The 24223-nt window shown below is 34.6% G+C and overlaps 8 protein-coding genes across 8 annotated transcripts, besides 1 other annotated feature; 5 read left to right on the top strand and 3 right to left on the bottom strand.

Annotated features, from left to right (window-relative positions):
• Positions 1-19: 19 nt before the first annotated feature.
• wdr36 (WD40 repeat-containing protein) lies at positions 20-3797 on the top strand (the record flags this gene model as incomplete). The annotated part of the gene is made up of 5 exons (XM_004350227.1): positions 20-60; positions 700-802; positions 933-1058; positions 1125-3399; positions 3475-3797. The coding sequence occupies 5 exons, from the start codon at positions 20-22 to the stop codon at positions 3795-3797; spliced, it is 2868 nt and encodes a 955-aa protein (XP_004350277.1).
• A 541-nt stretch (positions 3798-4338) lies between these two features.
• Positions 4339-4947, bottom strand: DFA_11333 (uncharacterized protein; the record flags this gene model as incomplete). The annotated part of the gene is made up of 4 exons (XM_004350226.1): positions 4339-4396; positions 4455-4598; positions 4642-4867; positions 4935-4947. 4 exons carry the CDS (start codon positions 4945-4947, stop codon positions 4339-4341), a joined length of 441 nt encoding a protein of 146 aa, XP_004350276.1.
• A 2658-nt stretch (positions 4948-7605) lies between these two features.
• Positions 7606-9229, top strand: DFA_11332 (uncharacterized protein; the record flags this gene model as incomplete). Its single annotated transcript, XM_004350225.1, has 2 exons — positions 7606-7693; positions 7770-9229. The coding sequence occupies 2 exons, from the start codon at positions 7606-7608 to the stop codon at positions 9227-9229; spliced, it is 1548 nt and encodes a 515-aa protein (XP_004350275.1).
• A 253-nt stretch (positions 9230-9482) lies between these two features.
• Positions 9483-12457, top strand: DFA_11331 (ubiquitin-protein ligase domain-containing protein; the record flags this gene model as incomplete). The annotated part of the gene is made up of 7 exons (XM_004350224.1): positions 9483-9813; positions 9834-9863; positions 9917-10174; positions 10264-10495; positions 11105-11286; positions 11333-11556; positions 11744-12457. 7 exons carry the CDS (start codon positions 9483-9485, stop codon positions 12455-12457), a joined length of 1971 nt encoding a protein of 656 aa, XP_004350274.1.
• Positions 12458-13396: 939 nt separating this feature from the next.
• Positions 13397-14905, bottom strand: cbpH (calcium-binding protein; the record flags this gene model as incomplete). The annotated part of the gene is made up of 4 exons (XM_004350223.1): positions 13397-13438; positions 13781-13873; positions 14540-14752; positions 14852-14905. 4 exons carry the CDS (start codon positions 14903-14905, stop codon positions 13397-13399), a joined length of 402 nt encoding a protein of 133 aa, XP_004350273.1.
• Positions 14906-15042: 137 nt separating this feature from the next.
• Positions 15043-15129: a sequence feature (Short protein (DFA_11329, EGG13568.1) was converted to a misc_feature.).
• A 440-nt stretch (positions 15130-15569) lies between these two features.
• On the bottom strand, positions 15570-17513 carry DFA_11328 (uncharacterized protein; the record flags this gene model as incomplete). The annotated part of the gene is made up of 3 exons (XM_004350221.1): positions 15570-15841; positions 15915-17141; positions 17222-17513. The coding sequence occupies 3 exons, from the start codon at positions 17511-17513 to the stop codon at positions 15570-15572; spliced, it is 1791 nt and encodes a 596-aa protein (XP_004350271.1).
• Positions 17514-17711: 198 nt separating this feature from the next.
• Positions 17712-19778, top strand: DFA_11327 (uncharacterized protein; the record flags this gene model as incomplete). The annotated part of the gene is made up of 3 exons (XM_004350220.1): positions 17712-18150; positions 18233-19417; positions 19504-19778. 3 exons carry the CDS (start codon positions 17712-17714, stop codon positions 19776-19778), a joined length of 1899 nt encoding a protein of 632 aa, XP_004350270.1.
• A 143-nt stretch (positions 19779-19921) lies between these two features.
• Positions 19922-24044, top strand: DFA_11326 (uncharacterized protein; the record flags this gene model as incomplete). Its single annotated transcript, XM_004350219.1, has 7 exons — positions 19922-20363; positions 20452-21630; positions 21706-21858; positions 22109-22429; positions 22507-23682; positions 23743-23794; positions 24026-24044. 7 exons carry the CDS (start codon positions 19922-19924, stop codon positions 24042-24044), a joined length of 3342 nt encoding a protein of 1113 aa, XP_004350269.1.
• Positions 24045-24223: the final 179 nt, after the last annotated feature.

The following is a 24223-nucleotide window of genomic DNA, read 5'->3' as shown; positions in this document are numbered from 1 at the left end:
TATTTATATCGAGACTGAGATGAAAGAATTTGATGATTCAATCAATTCGATTCGAGTGTTGTATTATCTGCTTTGACAAAGACTAAAAAGAGCTCTGAATAACTTCACCTCAACAACGGAAAAAAATTCAAAAATTTCATATGGGGTGGATGAGTGCACACAACAAAAGGAGGGATATTGGATACAGATACGACAGCGAAGCTAACTTGTTGTTTATTACTATTGTATCTTTCATGGACACACACACAATCAACAAAGATGATGATCATCCTCAATATCACTACGTACATATACATGTTAACTTGATGAGCTGAGCTGAGCTTGTCGGAATGTACTAATGGGAAGAGGATGAGACTGACCCCAGCAGCTGGGTCAGAACAGGATCATGAGCTCGAGTAGGAGGAATATGTAATATACAAGTATCTTATACAAGTAACTTATACTTATTTCCTAAAAGGCTATCTATATTTATTACAATTGTTGTTGTAGGGTTGGTCCTTGTCAAAAATAAATAAAAAAAAAGATTTGCAAAATGTTTCGTTCGTTTTGTATCCCGCAGAAAGTAAAATGAGACTTTGAAATTAAGAGAGAGTAATATTCTATTTTACTTTGTTATCTATCCTATCTATCCGATCTATTTTGTATAAAGGAATCACGAGATACGATAATGCAGAGTAGTCATATATTCAAACCTTATAGGTCGATTGGCTATATCTCATCGAGATTCCCATTCGACGTTATCACCAAAGCATCAGAGATATCATTTGTAGTACCTATAGGCAATTGTTTTCATCTATTGGGTGTATGTATCACAAGAGACACAATAATGATAGATAGAGAGATATAGTAGATTAGTAGATAGATAGATAGTATATAGATAGAAACTAATATTGTATTGATTGTTATATATATATATTTATATATATTTATAGGTTGACAAATTAAATACACATTATACATCACCTACACAAGCATCTAAAATCAAATGTGTAAGAGCATATGGAACAAAGAAATTTATAACCAATTGTAAAGAAAAGATATTGATTTGGGAGAATGATGTATGTATACATGTACACTCACTCACTATTATATAAATGATTTTACTTACTTTTTTGATTTGATAGACAATTGTTGGACAATTAGAAGGACATTCAGCAGGAGTGATTGATATGTTATTAATGTCACATGTATTGATGACATTGTCAAAGAATAATGAATTGTTTATTTGGGATTTAAATAGTGGACAGAGATATAGTAGTTTGAGTGGCATCGAGTCGTTTGGAAAGGTGACTACAATGTTGCACCCACGTGGATACTATAACAAGGTGTTGTTGGGTAACAAGGATGGAGAGATGTCTATCTGGAATATCAACACCAAGAAGCAGGTGTACCGTTTTGCAGGTTGGGGTAGTCCCATCGTGTCGATGGAGCAGTCGCCCGCACAAGACATTATCGCGGTCGGTCTAGAGGACGGATCCGTCCACTTGCACGACATCCGTCACGACAAGAGCGTTACAGTGTTTCGTCAACGTGGGTCGGTCACGTCCATGTCGTTCCGTACCGACGGCGTCAAGGCACACTTGGCCACAGCCTCGCGTTCAGGTGTCGTCTCGATCTGGGACTTGGACACGAGAAAGTTGTTTTACTCGTTTACTGCACACTCTTCAACCGTGGCACGCGCATACTTTTTGGCTGGCGAGCCAATCATGGTGACGAACGGCTCGGACAATGCCGTGCGTGTTTGGACATTCCACAACATCGATATCTACAAGCCCCTTTTGTTGCGTGAGCGTACGGGCCATGACGTGCCCCCCCACGCCACCCAGTTCTTTGACACGGACGGTCGTGCCGGCACAGTCATCTCCACGTCGGACAAGGGCCCACGTATGCTGTCGGTCAACATCTCGCACATCAACGTGCCATTCTCGCACAACAAGATCAAGCTCGGCGAAGGCAACGACCACCTCCTCGCCGCCAACCCGGCCAACTACCGTACCATGAACTGCATCGCCACGGCCCACGGCAGCAACCTCGTGTTGTGGAGCTTTGTCCGTATGGCTGTTGACGGTGACAAGAACATCCGTCTCAACGCCCGTATCTCTGCACTCGGCATGTCTGCGTGCGGTAACTCGGCCTATGTCGGCACCACCACCGGCGACCTCGAATGCTACAACGTGCAGAGTGGCACCAAGCGTGCATCCGTCCGCATCGAACCTGCTGGCAGCGTCAACGGTATTGTCGTCGACGCGACCGGTCGCTACGTAGTCACATGTGCATCCAACAAGCACATCAACATTTGGAGCTCAACCTTGAAACCAATCGCATCATTTGTACTCGAGTCACCCCAAACCATGCTCGTGCAACACCTCGAGAGTGGTATGTTTGCCTGCGCTGGTGAAGATGGTATTGTACGTGTCTACGACATGGAGACACGCGAGTTGGCCCGTAAATTCAACATTGGTCACTATGTCGTCGACATGACCTTTAACCACGACGGTCGTTGGTTGATTGTTGCTGCCCGTGGCGACGCCACTGTCCGTATCTATGACATTCCATCTGGTTTGATGGTCGACTGGTTCACCACCCGCTCACCCGTCACCAGTATCTCTTTTAGTCCACGCGGTGAGTTCCTCGCGACTACCCATGCCGACGAACTCGGCGTCTACCTCTGGTCCAACCAAATGCACTTTGGCACCATCCTCTTGTCGCGACCAGGCGAGACTGCCCCCATGCTCGACCTGCCCACCGTCCAAGCCGACGGCGAAAAGGGAGCTGACGGAGTCGAGACACACGCCGACATTAACACTGCCAAGGAAAAGGACCGAACCATCGCCACTGGCGACGAAGACGAAAAGAAGCAACAAGAACTCGAGGACAATAAGGGTGTCCCACAACTAGACGTGCAAGATGTCGACCATGACACTATCCCATCGGCCGCCTATGGCGACCAAGACCCAGCATCGTCACAACAAATAGGTCGACTCGTTACCATGACCACACTCCCCAAATCCAAATGGGAGACACTCTTGGATTTGGACTTGATCAAGGAGAGAAACAAACCACTAAACATTGCCGAGAAACCAAAGTTGGCACCATTCTTTATCACATCGACCGGTGGTGTCAATCCAACTTTCCTCACACCCGAACAATTAAAAGAAAAAGATCAAAAAGAAAAGGAAAATATATCAACAAATGGCAAGAAAAAGAATGCTGAACAAGAATTGAATGGTTGGGGTGATTGGGCTACCCCAGGTGACGACAATGACGACGACGAACAAGAAAATGGAAATGATATTGCTGCTCTTAGCAAAGTTTTGGGTAAATTCAATCCAATTAAAATAGTTAAATCAAAGTTTTTACAACTTTTAGAAGCTGGTTATAAATCAAAGAATAAGGATTGTAAGTTCAAATGAAAACAAAAACAAATCAAACAAATAATATATATATTAATTATTAATACTTTTACTTTTTTAGATTCAAATTTATTAAATTTAATTAAAGAAATGACACCATCAGCAATTGATTATGAAATTAGAAATGTTAATCATATTGAAATGGATATTCATTATATGGTTGACTTTTTGGTACAATTGATGAGAGGTAACAACGACTTTGATCTTGTACAAACCTTGACCACTCATTTCCTACGTGTACATGGTAATTTATTAATGACAAGCGAATACTCTTCATCACTAGTAGAATTAAAACAATCTCAAAAATCTGGATGGTCTCATCTTCAAAATGTTTTCCAAGCAAATATTTGCATGTTGCGTTATTTTACAAATACTTTACAATAAATAAATAAATATATAGATATAAAAAAAAAAAAAAGTTTACCATAAAGTTATTTTTTATTGAAATATATTAGTATTTAAAAAGAATAAGAAAGAGAAGAAGAATGGAAGGGATATTTTGGATATCAAAAATATTTATAGTTTTTTTATTTACAAATCTAAAAGATGGTTTGTTGTTGGGAGAGAGATACGTATCTAGTTGTCTAAAACTATATTTATGATGAGGGTATGTAGCCAAAGGAGAAAAAAAAAAAAAGCAATTCTATGTACAAATTGGTTGTTGCTATTGTTTGGGGGTATGGTACAATTTAGATTGTTGATATTGTTGTCATTGGTTGATTGTTGTTGTTGATGATGATGGGAAGTGGAATATAAATCTTTTGATCAAAAAGAGATAAACCAAATTTGGTCAAAGAAAGAGAGAGAGAAGAGAGATTGGTAATTGAACTACTCTAGCTTCTTTTACTATTTTACTCTCTTTTGTTTTCTTTCTTTTTGTTGTCAAAAATGAATTCTTGTTATCAAATGAAATAAGATTACAAGATTACTTTTTGGTTGTTGTTGTTGTTGTTGTTGGAAGATTGGATGATGGGCGTTGAGATCTATTTACAATAAAATGATGGTAAAATGCTGCAAAGGTGGGGGGATTTTAATATATACGTTGCAACATTTGATACGGCTAATATATGGATTTCTGTTGTTGTTGCTGTTGCTTGGAAGAGGAAAGGGTAAAAAATGCTGAGGAAAAATGGTACAATCCAATATATTGTTGGTGGCTGTTGATTTACAAGTATGCAGTTGATCCTCTTTCAACAGTATATAATTTATGTGGCGCTCTCTTGCCTACAAAGAGCCAGCTTCAACTACTTGAACCATTCTAAACCAACTATTGTCACGAGAAGCTGGGATTTCCATTGGGTTGGTGGAAGAAGATCTGGGGCTTGTGACGCTGACAGATCTGGGACTTCCAAGACTTTCGGTTGAACTATTAAGTGTATTAACCTTGATTTTGCTGATATCGTCAGAGCTAGTATTGTTGCTTGATGATCCAGAAAAGAGTTCCAATGATTTTCCTAATAAACAATTAAATGTTAGAATATTTTGACAAAGACTAATAATAGAATAGGATAGAATACTTACTTAAGAATGACATTTTATATTATATTTGGTTTGGTTGGTTTGGTTGATTGGTGAAATATATTTATATTTGGTTTGATTTCTGACTACTGTTGTCTTGATTCTGTAAAAGATCTAATTGCTTTTGGTTTGCAAAAGGTAAAAGTGAAAGTGAAAGAGGAATAAATAATTAATTAGTGATTTTGTTATTATAAAATCTAATTTCAAAGGAGACAAGAGTGAAGATTGGTGATGATAATATGTTATGTTGGATAATAATAATAATAATAATAATAGTAATAGTGATGAGTGGTAGTAGTGATCACCCAGGGTGTGCTTGATCATGAACCCTCTCTCTACAATTTATGTGATACGATGCATGGATGCATTCATATTAAAAGAACAATCAATATTGAATTGCAAAAACAAAAGTGTGTGGGTGATTAATCAATGTTGGGCGTGAGGGGGGTGGAATAATACATTGTATAAATATCATCACATTATAATAACAAGATATACTCTGTGTTTACATAAAGATCTACTCTTCCACCTTCACATCATATCCTATCCTATCCCCTTTCTTTTTTGTTTTGTTTATATTAATTAGTAACAAGGTATGAATACTACAACCCAAACCAAGATCTATTTAAACTTGTATTTTGAAGATATAGTTTGTTTAGATCCTTCCTTCCTTCTTCTTCCCTCCTCCTACAACATAAAACATGGAACAAACAAAAAAGTTATAGATTACTAGACTATAATATGTTGAGGTGATAAATACCAATAAGTAAAAGTAGAGAGATAGAGATAGAGATAGAAAATAATAATAATAATAATGAAATTGAACTCCAATGTTTGCCCATAGCACGCAATATAGAGCTGAAACAAAATTTAATTGCATGGGTGTGTGAGTGGGGTGGTGTGTATCATCAATGGTGGTACAATGGGGGTGAGTGTTGAATGGGTGTATGTCAAAAAAGGTGACAAGATATTCCACCACAGTTATATACAATAACCAATCTAGATTACGGCATCGATGAAATGAATGAATGAATTGTTTTGATACTAGTTTATAGTATTAGTAATAACAACACACACTCACTCACCCTTCACCTTTACCTCACTCCAACCACACGTAATAACATCACTTGCGAACACCACCAACACTAGCCAACAACACCCAAACCCTAAACTATACAACAAAACATCATCAATACCCTTGCAGAGTTGCAGGTAGCTAACACACTGAAATATGAAGTGCAGTATGTGAGCTGGCTTGCTTGCTTGAATGTCAGTCATTATTTCTTGCTTTCTGCGTTGTTGTCAACCACATCATAATATTATATTATCTTCTACACCCACATAGAGTAGAGAGAGGTGGTAGTAATAGTAGTAGTTGAACACAATTAAATCAGCTACGACAACAATGTCATGTCGGTTGTTATTAATTGTTGCTGTTGCTGTTGTTGTTGTTGGCTAGATGAACTGCTACACCAAGTGTTGTTGTTGCTCACCAGTGGTCGCATTTGGCCAGCGGTTTGATATGATTGGTTGACCAGACATATATGTCTTGTTAACAACAGATAACAAATGTAATCGTTGAATGCCACTCCTCATACAAAAAAACCAAATTGAAATTTGATGAATTAATGAAAGAGGTTATTGAGGTTGTTAACAATTACACATATAAATAAATAAATAAATAACAAATATATTTGTATATGTATATATATAGAGCAAACCACACAAATAAATATAAAAATGGGTAACACTACCAATATAATTAAAAATAATTAAAAATGAAATAGAATAGAAAAGAAATAAAAAAAAAATAGATTATCTAAATTTATATTATAATATGTTGTGTTTGTTACCTTTTTGTTTTTTATCCTTTGGTAGTACTAAAAAAAATTTATCTCTCTCTCTTTTTAACTTTGATTATTTATTTGTTTTGTGTGTGCGATAATGAAATTTTATAAAAGAAGTTTGGGGAGGTCTTTCAGTGGACAGATTTAATGCATTGAAATTTTACTCAATTTCCTTTTTGGATTATTTTGTTTTTTATTCAATGAAGGCAGCCAATCCAAATTTGGTTTGTCATGAGTCGAGTCAGAGAAGCAGCTGTTGGTTGCCGAGTCATCTCCTAAAACCACCCCACCCCTCCGCACATTTACTCTGTCTCTGCACTGAATAGAGAGAGAGAGAGATTGGCATTAAAGTCGAGTAGCCATGCATTGGTGGTGATACTCCTAGGAGACGAGACGGTTCATTGCACTATACTTGTCATTTTTTAAAATGATTGCCCATACACCTCCGCACATTTACTCTCTCTCTCTCTTTCTCTCTCTCTCTTTCGAGCTCTGTCTATGATAGAACCTCCTACTTTGTATCGTTAGCGATAGTGATAGTGAATATGATAGTGTTGTCTCTTGGTTAATGGTTATGGTCACGGGTTGCTTAAAATAGTATTATTATAATAATACTTAGGTTGGGTGATTAGCATTGGATGATTATAGTTGTTACCTTTTTCATTTAAGTGCACGATGTTCACCTCTCCACTGTATCAGGTGTTCGGGGTACTAATTTAGCTAAATTAATTTTAATTCATTATTTGTAGATATTATGAAAGTATCTTTTGCAAATATGACGTCAAAGGTCGAGAGGATGGTTTCTCAGTATTTAGCAGTGTAGATAGATGGATACAGATACAGAAATAACAAGAGATAGAAAGAGAAAGAAAATAGATGATGAATTGAAACTATCAGGTTGTTCGAATCATTATTGTATGTACCTACACATTATACTATATTCTTTTTCTTTATCATCTGATCTTATCTTTTCTTTTTTTTTCTTTTCAAGTTAAAAATGGAATATTTAAATCATCATTGCTACCTATTTTAAAGAGAGACAAATATAATGATTCTTTGATGAGTTTGTTGGAGACATGTAAAGATTCGTTTAGTTGGAAGTATGATGTTGTGTTTCCTACTCTGCCACCACTTGCAACAATAGAGTTGTACAAGAAAAGTGGAAAGATATCACTGCTACCCAAACAATATCATACCGTTACTATTACAAATAGTGAAGAGTGGAAGTATCTACTGGGTAATCCTGACGGTCTGATTACACGTACTGCCAAACACCTAGTATGCTCTGCTCACCAGACTTCAGTTGAACCTGGCCAAATACCAGACCACTTTACACATCTTGATATTAGAGGGTTGTCTAATATCACGCCCGGATGTATTCCATCAGGTGCAACGCATCTTAAAGTAGAACAAATTGGTGTGTTGGAAACTGGACTATTCCCAGATACATTGGTTCATCTTGACATGGAGTCATTTGAAGAGTGCGATGAAAAAGGGTTTATATTCCCACCTAGATTACATACTCTAGGTATCGTGTCTACGTTTATCGAGCAGGGCATAAAACTACCCAACACGATTCGTACACTGTATATCTATGATGACGGGTGTGGTATAAATGAGCTGGGTATCATCCCAAGTTCGGTGGTCAGCTTACACGTGCAAGATTGTGAGGTTGGAGTGGGTGTGATACCAAACTCTGTAAAATACCTAGAGATTACATTATCGGATCCAAACAATTACAAAGCTATTCCTGCAGAGTCTGTTACACACTTGCATGCACTGTTTTCAGGTAGAGATCAAACACGAGTTGACAGTACAATGATACCTCAGTCAGTCACCCACCTTAAAGTGTCTGGCGAGTACTCATTGATGCTTAAAAACAATCCGTCGATCACTAGCTTGACACTGACCAATCCATACATCATCTCCAACTTTGAATGGCCACCCAGTCTCACCAACCTACACATTAACGGTGATGCTAGTGGTTCACTCAACACGAAATCATGTCCACCAACAATCGAGTATTTTAGTATGTCCAATGTTACCTATGACAATACACTACAAAATCTCATCCCCCAATCAACAAAGTATTTCAAGTATGACAATACCTCCTCCTCGACTCAGTTATTCTATCCAAACTATATACCTAGTTCAGTTCAATACATTAAATTTGATACAATTGGTAAGTTACAAGTATTCCAAGATGGAGTGTTACCAAAATCATTAAAGTATCTTGAACTACCAGAAGAGTATGAAGGTCAGTTAAAGACACAAGCACTACCCACATCTCTTCAAGTCATCTCTATTGCATCGACCAATCCAAGACTCCACGAACGTATTCCATCATCCATCAAGAAACACCTCAAAAATATTAGACACCAACACCCAGAAACATGGTTGGATACTGTTTGGTTGGAAAATGATGGTGATTGGTATTTTGGCTTGGAATAATATATCAAATAATAATAAATTAACTGTAATCTTCAAACACAAAAAAAAATAGCTCGTCGATTCAGCTAGATCAGTAATACATAGTGTGTATGGTCGAGATGATCATACTATTACAACTAGAAAGAGAATTAGTTCTAATTATTTTAACTTTGAATTAAAAATTATAAAATGAAAGATCGATTTGATTTTATAGATTTTTGGGGCGATATTATTTTTTTCCAAAGTTTGCAAGTACAATCATTGTGTGCTATCTATGGAATCAATAGTTAAAGATTGTATATCGAATATAACAGGTATTTGTAGAATATGCAATCAAACTATATCTTGTGATGTTGACGTTCATGGTGATGAATATGACGGCAGTGTAACATCACATCAACAGTCAATGATCAATCATTATTTAGATTGTATTGATTCGTTTAAATCGGTGTTGTTAAATATCAATAGTCGCAAACATATCACATCCGATGAAGATAGTAATAATAGTAGTAGTAGTAGAAAGAGAAAGAAGATTGAAAATGAATCGAGTATATCAACAACAACAACAACAACAACATCAACATCATCATCAACAAATCGTTATTGTAAGTTATATATTTTTAAGATGATATGATAATCGTCATAATGATTGTATGTATGTGAAATACTAATGATGATATTATTATTATACTTCTTATATTTATATAGTTAAAGATTCATTATTTAGAGTATCAATGATATCAATATTACAACATGAAGATGATAACGAAAGTGTAATGAATCTATTGATGACTTGTAAAGATGCTATGAAATGGAAGGATACTGTTGTATTCCCATTACTACCTCCTATTGATACGATAGAATCGTACAAGAACGACGGAAGATTCAATCAACTACCTCGACGATACAATAGAGTCAATATCAAGAATATGAAAGATCGAGATTACTTTGAAGATAATGTGGATGGTTTAATCAATCATCATTGTCGAGAACTAAACTATCTCATTCATGATGAATCGATACCAGCTGGATTCATACCAGATCACTTTACAAAGATTGTGCATTTCATAAACAAATCATCAATAATGGTCAAAATAATAATAATAACAAAAACAAAAATAATAATAATAATAATAATAATAATAATAATACACGTATATTTGGAGTGTTGGATGGACATGGAGATAAAGGTGAAGTAGTGTCTGTCATGGCAAAGAGTATTATTTCAAATTACCTTCATTTAAATTTAAATAATAATAATACTAAACAAGATGACAATGATATGTTGTAAATATGAATATAATAATATATTTCCAATTATTAATTTATTTTGATTTGTTTTTTTAGGATTACAAAAATGTATAATAGATTCTTTTGAAATGGCTAATAAGAAATTAATAGAGTATGGACAAGTGAATGGCATTGATAATGGAACGACTGCGACGGTGGCAGTGGTGGACGAAACGACTGGAAAGTCTATGGTGGGTTGGTCGGGTGATTCGATGGCGTTGATTCCCGGACCTGACTTTTCTGAGTACAATTGTCTCCAAGGGCCAACTCTGGAGTACACGAATGATTCTTCTCATTGCAATAATGGTCGTAGGGGCAGTCATTGCTATCCTTGCACGTGTTATTCTTGAGTGTACACTTTCCACCAGTACATTCCAAAGTGCCCAAACACTGATATGAATCTGTACATGCATCACCATTTTCTAGATACTGTTCTATTGTGCTGTAAAGATTAAATCATATCAATTCAAATAATTAGTTTTGATGTCTATGGTGGGTTGTTCCAAAAAATATAGACAATTTTAAATGATTACGCTTACCATTTTTGATTTGCACATCCAAATAATGATCCACATTCTAGAGGGTTTCCTTCTTTGTCTTTTAAAGACGGGTTGCACTTTCCATTCAACTCTGTGTTTTTGACACATCTTATGAAAATAGAGAGTTTCGTTGTCACCCACTCGAACTTCCAGACCTTGAACACGCCTACATTTATCGTATCGACGCTGCCTATTTCTACCCCGGTCAACTACAAGATTACATGGAAGGTAAACGTATCTTCCCGGATAGTATTGAGCCAATATCCGGATGTTACGGTCTCTATCACTATACTAGGTGATGTCAAGAGAAAGGTACAAGTGCGTGTATTGACCACCACCGTCTACAACAAGACCTCTTTAACAGTCTATGATGCAGAATCCAATAATTTCAATCCACACCCACGTCCAAGCCCCACCGGTATCGGTCATCGATCTGCCATGACCAGAGCCATCACCCAGTTCAAGTGGTTGACCAACACAGCAATCGAAACGATTACACCCAAAGTGGATTCGCATGGAGTCAGATGATGCATACCAACAATGTATCACTCCAATTCAGTGGCTACAAATCTCTCTTTTTACCCAAATTCTTTGCTGAAAGAGTATTGTTTGTTGAAATCATCATTCATGACAAATCTGACCAATCACCATTAACAAATCCTCCACTCCCAGAAGGCAATGATAAATTCACTGTTTGGTATTAAAGATCAAGGAGATTCGTGAATCAGCATCGTTGGACGAAACTCAAAAGAATACTGAAATCCAAGCACTCAGAATCGGAGGTGCTCGTGTCGAAGATCTCTGCTTGGACTTTGTCCTTCCAGGCTACCCAGACTGGGAACTCAAACCAGGTGGTTCCAAGATTAGCATCACATTGGACAACTTGGGAGAGTACATCAACCTCATCTTGACCAATTTCTTGTACAGTGGTGTATGTCAACAAATCGATGCATTCAAGGAAGGATTCAACCAAATCTTCCTAATCTCTAGTTTGGGATCTTTTTCAATTCACGAAATTGAATCCTTGTTGTGTGGTTCATTGGCTGGCTCTGATGGTGATTGGACTGTTGAATCGTTGATGGAAAGCACCAAATGCGATCACGGTTTCACCAACACAAGTGAACCAGTCCAAAACTTTTTCAAGATCGTGTCTGAATTCAACGAAGATGAGAGAAAGCAGTTCCTTCTCTTTATCACTGGTAGTCCGCACCTCCCCATCCAAGGATTCAAGGGTCTCAGTCCTCGTCTCACCATTGTAAAGAAACATCATAATCCTCCATACCAACCAGACGACTTTTTGCTTAGTGTAATGTCTTGTACCAATTATATCAAATTACCCCACTATTCATCAAAAGATATTATGAAACAAAAACTTTTATATGCAATGAAAGAAGGTCAATCTTCTTTCCATTTATCTTAATCTTAAAAAACAAAAACAAATCAAAAACAACAGAAAAATCCCCCTTTTTTTTTTAATATTTATACAAAATAAAAATAAATAATAATAATAACATTGTTTTCCAAAAAAATAAAATCTAATATAGAGAGAGCTAGAAGGAGTTAAACTCTTTTTATTATTTATCATCGAGAAAAACACCAATATAATGAGCCATAATTTAAATTCAAAAACAGGATAATATCCTTTCAGAGCCGATTTGAGATAATAGTGGTTATTTGCAGATGATGAAGAAGAAACTGCAACCAACATGCCATATGTTTCCATAGCTCCACCAAGATAACCTTCAATGATGCAATAAGGTGACTCTGACTTTGTGATTCTGTCAGCCCATTGTATTGATCAAAGAACCTATACACTTGATACCCCTTTTCATACCACGATTTAAATCCATCCGAAATGAGGTATTTCAATGGACCACGCGATTGTGGAATTGTCTGGTTACGTAAAAATTGAGAGAATGTAACCAAGTCTTCTTCTTCTTAGACAAATGAGACAGCATTAACCATTGAAGATATCAAGAATGTATAGGCATTAATTGATCTTACCCATCCCAGGCAATCAGGGATATAGACGACGATGCTTTTGGGATTCAGTCGTAGCCTATACACCACTTGATAGATTGAACGTGATTTCCCGAATCCTTGTGGACCTTGTATATACACTTCTCTTTTCCGATCTCTGAAAGAAGAACAAAAAAAGTCTTCTAGCTTTTTTTATATGTCTCTAATTACAATCTTGACTTGCTTGTCATTTTGGAATGCAAATCTATCACCTTGGATAGACTTTGAAAAAGAGTCTTCAGGGATAGAGTATACTCCCTCTATACTATTAAAGTCTCCGATAAACCTTTGCTTCTTTATAACTTTAACTATTTCCAAGTCTCCCTCGAGAGTTGGGATTTTATCTATTGACAACGGTCGACACTGCCAAACAACCACCAACCTATATAAAATATTGTAATTATCATATCACAATAAATAAACACAAGTCCAAACGAAAGAGTATTGTTTGTTGAATTTATCGTTCATGACAACTCTAGCACTGGTGACTATTTGATCGTCAAGAACTCTTGGGGTAGTATATATCATAATAATTTTTTTTTTTAAAAAGTTAATATAGTACAGTTAACTAACATATTTCTTTTCTTTTCATTCAACTACCTTAGCTACTTGGGGTTATTCTGGATATATTTTCATGTAATATAGCCTATTTAATCATTTAATTTCATTTCCTATTCACTAATACCTCTTTTTTTAATAATTATTTAGGTCAAGAAACAGAAACAACAACTGTGGTATTGCCACCATGGCCTCTTTCCCAACCGTCTAAACATTTTGACGATGGACATTTAGTATTTGTGAACCTCGTTTTCCAAAACTTAATAAATTTATATTGTATAGTAATGTTACTATAACAACCTCTTTTGTAAACTTATTCAAAACACTTGTATTCAAGTGGATTCCCATTTTTTGATACTACAGAATATTGGAAATTGGATCGTTTATAACGCATGGGTTATCAAACAAATACAATAATTACAATGGTACTAATATATTTCTATTCTTTTCATTCAACTACCTTAGCAACAAGTAATCTATTTAAATCATTTAATTTCATCTAATACCTCTTTTTTTTTTTAAACTATTTAGTACCAGACACAGAAACAACCACTGTGGTACTGCTCGACAGCAACAACAACCATATGGTCAACCACAACCACAACTGTTGTTGATAATCTAAACTCAAGAGTTAATAGGGTTCTTTTGCGATTCAGGAGAAAGAAATGAGAAAGATGGGATCCATTGAATTGTTTAATTTATTTTTTTGTAATTTAATAAAGATTTAATTTTCATGTTTTGGTTGAATTGATTAATTTAATCATTTTTCTTGATCAAATATTATTGGATTATGAAATTAAATTGAGTAAAAATATATTTGTTTAAATATTTTGCATTACAAATACATACATCAACTGTGAAAACAAATAGTAACATTAGAAAATTGGTTATTCAAGTCATATTTTTTTAAAAACATATTACTTACAAACTCAATTTCTGATTTGAGTATTACTGAATCACTATCCATATCATAGAGTCCAAATATTTGTATTGCCTTTTCTTTTGGTTTTTCAACTTTCATTCTATCCATCCATTCTTCTACTTCATTTAAAGTTAAATAACCATTTTTATTTGTATCAACAAGGGTTAAGAGTTCTTCAGTGCGTCTATCAACTTCCTTTTTAAAATTTTCATTCATCTATTAATTTATTGGTGTATGTATATAATAAAAAAAAATGAATTATTGTTAATTATTTCTTGCTTGTATTCATATATATTTATCTAAATATCATCTTACGCCAGCTATTTCCAAAAAAGACAAGTTACTGTCTTCACTCTTATCATGAGCCATAAATATAGACCGAGCGAATTTTATTGCTTCTTTCTCAGATTTCCCAGCCCTTTTCATGGAATATATAACTTCCGCAAAAGAAACCTATAGAGAAATAATTATCTTTTTTAGAAAAGTTTAAACTAAAATTTTCAAATTTAATCACAAACCTCTCCATCTTTGTTAAGATCATAAGACTTTATGAAAGTATTAAACGTTTCTATAACTTCTTCTCTAAGTGACATATTTATTGCTTGTAATTATTTATGTTAAAATTTATTTATTTTTTCGATTAGATGTTGATGCAACCATTAATGTAAATATGTTAAATGAATTTCAAGAGTTGATTATTATATTATTATAATCAACACCAAGTAATTCCTCAATCGCAATGGATAATAGTTTTATGGAAGAGACTTTTCATGTCAAGAAAGAGTTTTTAAAGCAAGCAGATATTTCCTCCCCCAGCCAACTCATATAAAAAAAGGTCCCGAGTTCCACTCTCATTAAATTTGATTTCTCATATTAAAATTAATTTGATCTCAGGACCTTTTTGTTTTGGCTGGGACAGTGAATTTCATTGCCCAATTGGATTTTTAAATCGATCGATAGCAAAAATAAATATTTAAAAGAATGATTCTGGACTCCCAGATTTTAGGGCAAGTTGTTTGATTTATTTACTTGTTTAAATCTCCAAGTACCAGTTTTGCAAGTCCCAAAACTCAAGGTATAATGTTCCCCAATATTCCCCATCATGACCTTCGTTTGAAACTCTTTGTTTGATAGACTGTGGGATATTTTCACTAATCTTTAGACAGACTGGATTGCAACAGACAGTTTTCAAATGTTTTGGTACCCTACCCCAAAGTGGTACTCTATCATAGCAGAATGCAAAGTCCAAATACTCACAACTGTCTGGAATAAATCCTGGAACTAATGCTTTATCGAATCTGGTACCTAAAAACAAGTATTACAACTAATATTAACATTTTAATTGTCTAATTACCATTACTTTACAAATAAAACTTACCTATTCTAATGTGAGTAACTCCATCTGGAATATCATTGGCATTGAATTTAACTTCTGATGTACTATTGACTTGGTAGTCAAAATATTTTGTCGATGGTGGAATACATGATTTGAGTGGGAAATTGTAATCTCCATGAACGGCAAAATACTTGATGCTGTTTGGTAATAGAGTTCCATCGAATTGGCACTTTATTCCACTGATATAGAGCGCGGTGATACTATCTGGAAAAACGTAACTGGCTGGTACTGATTCAAGGTCGGCAAGGGTCAACGTGGTGACTGAATGTGGGATTGTTTTAAGATACAACTGAGGAAGACCTTCCAATAATAGAGTTTTAACTGATGAAGGAATAGATCCTGCCAATATTGGTGTAAGGCGGTCACAATTGATGTATAGATTCTCAACAGATGGAGGAATACATTGAGACGAGTTTTTAGTGAGGTTGATTTTAAGGTACTTGACGCCAGATGGCAGAGTGTATCCAGGCTCGATGATGCAATCCCCAAGATATAAATGCTCGATTGTATCGGGTATACTTCCAATGTGAATATCTATATGTACATGTTGATTATCATCGTCTTCATCATCATCATCATCGCCAGTCTCTTTTTCAACTTCGGAAATAATGAGACAATATAGTTTGTTGAGTTTAAAGAGATAGGGAAGCACCAAATCAGATGATATTGTAAGTATCTTTAGATTGTGTGGTAAGAGATCATCAATGTTTGAGTGTTTTCCAATCTCTACATTTGTGATTTCGAGTACCTCTAATGTATCTGGGAACAACTCTTTATATATATCTTGTGGGTTGTCCAACAAAAGAGCGAGGTGAGTTGTAAATGGTGGTATTGATCCAACTTCTATCCGTCCACTAACTTGAATCTTTGTAAAGTGGTCTGGTATGAATCCAGCTGGTATCGGTTCATCAATGCGATAGTCGATACCTTGACAGTGATGATTGATTAAACCATCTGGATTCTCTTTGAAATAGTCTCGATCTCTAACATTATCGATATAGACTCTATTGTATCGTCGAGGTAGTTGATTGATTCTACCATTATTCTTGTACAATGCAATCATATCGATTGAAGGTAATCTTGGGAATACAACAGTATCCTTCCATTTCATAGCATCTTTACAAGTCATCAATAAATTCATTACACTTTGATTATGATCTTCACGATGTAATATTGATATCATCGATATTTTAAATAATGAATCTTTAACTACATATATATCATAATAATAAATTATTATTAGTATTACAACATCAATGAATAAGATATCTCTCAAACACATAACATACAATAATGATTTGTTGATGATGCAATAGTTGTTGATATATTTGCTTCATTTTCAATCTTCTTTCTCTTTCTTGTTGTATTATTGTCTTGCTGACAATGATCGACATGATTACTATTGATATTCAACAACAAAGATTTAAACTTATCGATACAATCTAAATAGTGATTGATTATAGATTGCTGATGAGATGATGTTACACTGCTATCAACTACATCTTCAGATGATATCTTTTGATTGCATATTCTACAAACACCATTGATATTCGATATACAATCTTTAACTATTGATTCCATAGATAGTATATGTGCAAATATTAAATATTAAATATAAGAAGCAGATTCATCTTGGTAGCTACCTCTAGAAAAATATATGGAAATTAATTAATTTTAATTTAAACTTGCGTGTCATCAGGCCAGTCACTCTTGTATGCATCTAAAGACAAAGAATGTTAAAAAGATAACAAACAATAAATTAAAGAGATAACAAATTGAATGGAAGAAAGATTAACTCTATCAAGAGTTAGCAAGAACTATCAAATAGGGACACTATGTCCACTCTGTAAAGAAGACTTTAGCAAGGATGTGTACAAGTTGAACAATCATATGATACTATGTTTCTTGTATCTCACCGTTGGCTGTTTGGATGTTGTAAAGGATACTATCAAAGATATAGAGTTTGATGAACAAAGAAAAAAGAGAAATAGAGAGGTGAATGACAATGATGTTCAAAGTTTGTCACCATCAAGAAACAATCAATCTTCTTTGACACAACAATCATCTACTACGTTAGCAACAAAAACTGAAGATTCATGCTTTGTAGATGAAGATGACAGAGATAATTATACAACAAGAAAGAGAAAGAAGATTGACGAAAATGGATCGCCATACTCTATAAAGTTGATATCAACATCATCATCAACAAATCATTATTGTAAGATTTATATTGTGATTTAGATCTAGATTACAAAGTTCTAAAGTTATACTAATAATTAGTATATTTATATATTGGATAGTTAAAGATACATTATTTAGAGTATCAATGATATCAATATTATATCGTGAAGATGAAAATGAAAGCGTAATGAATCTATTGATGACTTGTAAAGATGCTATGAAATGGAAGGATACTGTTGTATTCCCAAGATTACCTTCTATTGATACGATAGAATTGTACAAAGACAGTGGTAGATTCAATCAACTACCAAAAAGATACAATAGAGTTTATATCAAGAGTGTCAAAGATAGAGACTATTTTAAAGAGAATGCAAGTGGTTTAATCAATCATCATTGTCGAGAACTAAACTATTCTATTATTGATACAGTACCGGCTGGATTCATACCAGATCACTTTACAAAGATTAAAATTGAAGCAAAGATAGAAGTTGGATCAATACCACCATTTACAACCCACCTTTATCTTGGACTAGGACAGAAGATTTTTAAAGAACTCTTCCCAGATACATTAGAGGTACTTTATATCCCAAGTGGCGTGATTGGAGAACAATCAAACCTCGATGATCTTTTACCACACAATCTAAGGATACTTGGAATCAAATCCAGTTTGGTGCATCCTTATCTCTTTAACCTCAAGAAACTCAATTGTCTGATGATTAGTAAATCTTCCATCAAAGGCAGCAGACAAACATATATAGATATTCGCACTGGATGTATTCCCAATACAATTGAGAATTTACATCTTGAAAATTGCAATGTCGACCCTGGATACATTCTTCCATCGAGTATTAAATACCTCTCAATCAGTCTCACCATCAACTCACCTAAATGTATTCCTTCATCTGTACAGTACCTATCTATAAAGTCTGACCAACCCTTGACAGCAGGATCTCTCCCTTCATCGGTCATAGAACTCCATGTACAGGGTAAATTAAAGATACATCCAGGAAGTATCCCACCATCAGTTGCCTCACTGGGACTGCGCGAGCTTGAATTTTTACCACCCGCCTCTGTTATCCCAGATACCATTTCCAGACTATATATCAGTGGGTTAAAATGTCAATTCGATGGTAGTCTATATCCAAACAGCATCGAGTATTTTTCACTTCATGAAAAATACGATTACCCACTCAAACATTGTATTCCACCTTCGACAAAATATTTTAAGTATCACGCCAGTCATCCATCGATTAATGAATTCAAAGCCAATGATATTCCAAATGGGGTCACTCGTATTAGATTGGGTAAGTTGAAAGTTATCAATCAATGATATCATAATCACACACTATCGAAAAAACTTATTGAATTCTTTTTAAACAATATTTTTTAGGTAATCACTTTAATAAAGATTTGGTTCGTGGATTTATTCCAGATAGTTGTGAGTATTTGGAATTTTCATACTCTTATGACCAAGTACCACTTTGGAGGGCCGTACCAAAACAATTGAAAAAAGTCAGTTGTAATCCTGTTTGTCTAAGGATTAGCAATAGTATTCCACCATCTATCAAACAATCACCTGCCAATAAGACCCATCTAGGAGGGAGTGAGTGGCCCATATTTTCAAGATTTGTTGAATATTGGAATATATTTGCCAATCTAAACTAGTATTTGATAAGAAATAGTAAATAAATAAATAAATGGAAAAAGAAAAATAATAATAATTTAGTTTTTTTAAAGAGTGCATTCAAGATAACAAGAACTGTAAAAGAGAAAACAAACAACAAATTTTGAACACACAATAACAATCAATGGAAGAAAGATTAACTCTATCAAGAGTTAGCAAGAACTATCAAATAAAGAAGTTATGTCCACTCTGTAAAGAAGATTATAGCAACGAGATGTACAAGTTGAACAACCATATGATACTATGTTTCTTGTATCTCACCGTTGATATGGGTTGCCTGGACGTTGTAAAGGATACTATCAAAGATATAGAGTTTGATGAACAACGTAAAAAGAGACAGAGAGAGATGAATGATATGGTTTTGTATCATCAAAGTTTAACAACACCAAGAAACAACAAATCTTCAATATCACTACAATCATCTTCCCCTATGTCAGCAACACTAACCGACGACTCATTCTTTGATAGTTATATGTATGATGATGAGCAGCAAGATAATCATAGTACAAGAAAGAGAAAGAAGATCGAAAATGTATCGTCATACTCAACAACATCAAACCATTTCTGTAAGATTTATATTGTCGATTGAGAGATCTATAATCTATAAAGCTGTAAACTAATTAGTATTATTTTTAAATGAATATATTATTCTAGTTAAAGATACATTGTTTAGAGTATCAATGATATCAATATTATATCGTGAAGATGAAAACCAAAGTGTAATGAATTTATTGATGACTTGTAAAGATGCTATGAAATGGAAGGATACTGTTGTATTCCCAAGATTACCTTCTATTGATATGATAGAGTCGTACAAAGACAGTGGTAGATTCAATCAACTACCAAAAAGATACAATAGAGTCAATATCAAGAGTAGTAAAGATAGAGACTATTTCAAAGAGAATGCAGGCGGTTTAATCAATCATCATTGTAAAGAACTAAACTATAGTATTCAAGATAAAATGCCTATACCAGCTGGATTCATACCGGATCACTTTACAAAGATTAAAATTGAAGGAAAGATAGAAGTTGGATCAATACCACCATTTACAACTCATCTCTATCTTGGACGAGGACAAAAGATTTATAAAGAACTATTCCCAGATACATTAGAGGTACTTTATATCCCAAGTGGCGTGATTGGAGAACAATCAAACCTCGACGATCTTTTACCACACAATATAAGGATACTTGTTATAAAATCTAATTTGGTGCATCCCTATCTACATAACCTCAAGAAACTATATTGTCTGGCTATTAATCAATACCCCTACAAAAACACAATAGATATTGGCACTGGAAGTATACCCAATACAATCAAGAATTTACATATTGAAAATTGCAATGTCGAGCCTGGATACATTCTTCCATCGAGTATTAAATACCTCTCCATCAACCTCGCCAATAACTCACCTCAATGTATTCCTTCATCTGTACAGTACCTGTATATCAGGTCTGATCTACCCTTGACAGCAGGATCTATTCCTTCATCAGTCACAGATCTTCATTTACAGGGTAGATTGGTGATCAGCAAAGGAAGTATCCCATCATCAGTCACCTCACTTGGACTGATTGATCTTGAAGTTCTACCACACGTCTCTGCCATCCCAGATAGCATTTCTAGACTATGTATCAATGGATTAAAAAGTCAATTCGATGGGAGTCTCTATCCAAGTAGCATTGAGTATTTCGCAATTCATGGAAATTACGATTTCTCACTCAAACATTGTATTCCACCATCGACAAAATATTTTAATTATCAAGTCAGTCAACCATCGAGTATTGATATAAGTGCCAATGATATTCCAAATGGAGTTAATCGTGTTAGATTTGGTAAGTAAAGTTATCAATCAAAAAGAAATTCTAATCATACACGAACTAATTTATTTCTTTTAAAAAATGTTTAAGGTCTTCAATATAATAAAGAAGTAGTTAGCGGACAGATTCCAGATAGTTGTGAACTCTTGGAATTTTCATACTTTTATGATAAATCACCACTTTGGAGGGCCGTACCAAAACAATTGAAAACTGTCAATTGCAATCCAATTTGTTCAAAGATTAGTAATTGTATTCCACCATCTATCAATCAATCATTTGCCAATAAGACCCATCTAGGAGGAAGTGAGTGGAATATGGCCTTAAGATTCATAGAATATTGGAATTTATTTACAGAATATAGTGGCTAATTGATAAGAAAAAGAAATAAATAAATAAATAAATCAATCTTGAAGGTTCCACCGAAACTTGAAATAATTTATATCATTTTTTTTACACAAGTTTAAGATCTTCTGTGAATGCACTTATTTTATAGATATCTTTGAAAGATATACAAATAACACAATCAGAATGGAAGAAATAAAGTTGGATGAACAACAATGGAAAAAGAGAAATAGAGAGACGAATCAGTTGGATGACACCCATAGTCATCCTCAAAGCGATAGCTTGTTAACATCAAGTAACAACATATCTTCTTTATCACAGCAATCACCATTGATATCATCACCATCTTCGTCGATTACATCAACAACACTAACTGACGATCCATGCTTTGATATGGATGATGAGAATGATACAAAAAAGAGAAAGATGATTGAAAATGTATCTCCATACTCTACATCTGCAAACCATTATTGTAAGTTATAAATATTTATAAATTATTGTTTCTCAAACATTGAATACTTATTTATACTATTGATTATTCTTGTATAGTTAAAGATTCATTATTTAGAATATCAATGATATCGATATTACATCGTGAAGATCATAATAAAAGTGTAATGAATCTATTGATGACTTGTAAAGATGCTATGAAATGGAAAGATACTGTTGTATTCCCAAGATTACCTTCTATTAAAACAATAGAATCGTACAAGAATAATGGAAGAATCAATCAACTACCTCGACGATACAATAGAGTCTATATCGAGAGTGTTATAGATCGAAATTATTTCAAAGAGAATGTAGATGGTTTAATCAATCATCATTGTAAAGAACTAAACTATAGTATTCATTATGAACCGATACCAGCTGGATTCATACCAGATCACTTTACCAAGATTCTCGTTAGTTCAATGATAGAAGTTGGATCAATACCACCATACACAACCCACCTATTACTTGGGGCAGACTCGTACCAACAAGAGATCTATAAAGAACTCTTCCCAGATACATTAGAAGTACTCAATCTCGCATTTGTAGTGATTGGCCAACACTCAAACCTCGATGATCTTTTACCACACAATCTAAGGATGCTTCGTATCCCACCTAATTTTGTGCATCCCTATCTCTTTAAACTCAAGAAACTATATTGTCTCGAGATTGGACAGGATGGACATATACCAGGTGCAGAGAATCGTATTGGAGCTATACCCAATACAATCAAATATTTATATCTTGGCAACAATTGTACTGTCGATGCTGGGTACACACTTCCATCGAGTGTAAAATACCTAACAATCAACCTAACTAAAAACTCACCTCGATGTCTTCCTTCATCTGTCCAGCACCTCTCTGTGGTTTATGATGAACCCACAACAATCTTGGAGGGATCGATTCCCTCTTCTGTCAAAGATCTCAAGTTTGAAGGAAAATATAATATCATAAAAGGAAGCATACCACAATCTGTCACTAGATTGACACTGTTTGATCTTGAAGTTTCCCCACCCGCTGACACCATGCCACTTGATAGCATTTCAAATCTAATTTTATTTGACTTAAAGTGTCAATTCGATGGAAGAGAATACCCAAAGAGCATAGAGTATTTTTATATTCATTTAAAAGACGATTTCCAGTTCAAATCATTTATCCCTCCCTCGACAAAATATTTGGACTATGAAGGAGATGATGCAAATTTTATTCCAAATGGAGTCACTCATATTCGATTGGGTAAGTTATTTTATCAATCAATGATTATAATCAAAGAAATTTATTCAATATTTTTTTTAGGACCTGGATTTGATCAAGAATTAACTCCAGGATATATTCCAGACAGTTGCCAGTATTTGGAATTTCCCTTTGACAACTATGACAAAGCTCCACTTTGGCAGACTGTACCAAAACAGTTGAAAACTGTTGGTTGCAATCCTAGTCACCTCAATCTAACCCAAAATATTCCACCGTCTATCAAACAAACATACGTAACAAAGAAAAGTGAAGGAGGGAGTGAGTGGCATTCAATCTTGGGATTTATTCATTATTGGAATTATCAAGATTGGTAATATTAATTAAGAAATTTAATAAAAAATTAATTTAATAACTCTGTTGTAATACTATTTGTTCAAAGATTAGCCAAAATATTCCACGATCTATTAAACAAACATCCAAGAATGAGGAACAAGATAGAAATAATAATGATTGGGATTTCCTAGCCTTTTGGGTGGAGTAGACCAATGGTTTTGAGAAATATAAATGAATAAATATTAATAAT

The sequence above is a fragment of the Cavenderia fasciculata genome, assembly GCF_000203815.1.
Source record: "Cavenderia fasciculata unplaced genomic scaffold Scf_EUAJFUG02HR96I-5, whole genome shotgun sequence".
Classification (NCBI taxonomy): domain Eukaryota; phylum Evosea; class Eumycetozoa; order Acytosteliales; family Cavenderiaceae; genus Cavenderia; species Cavenderia fasciculata.
Note: the sequence above shows the minus strand (reverse complement) of the source record. Positions and strands in the feature narration are given on the sequence as shown.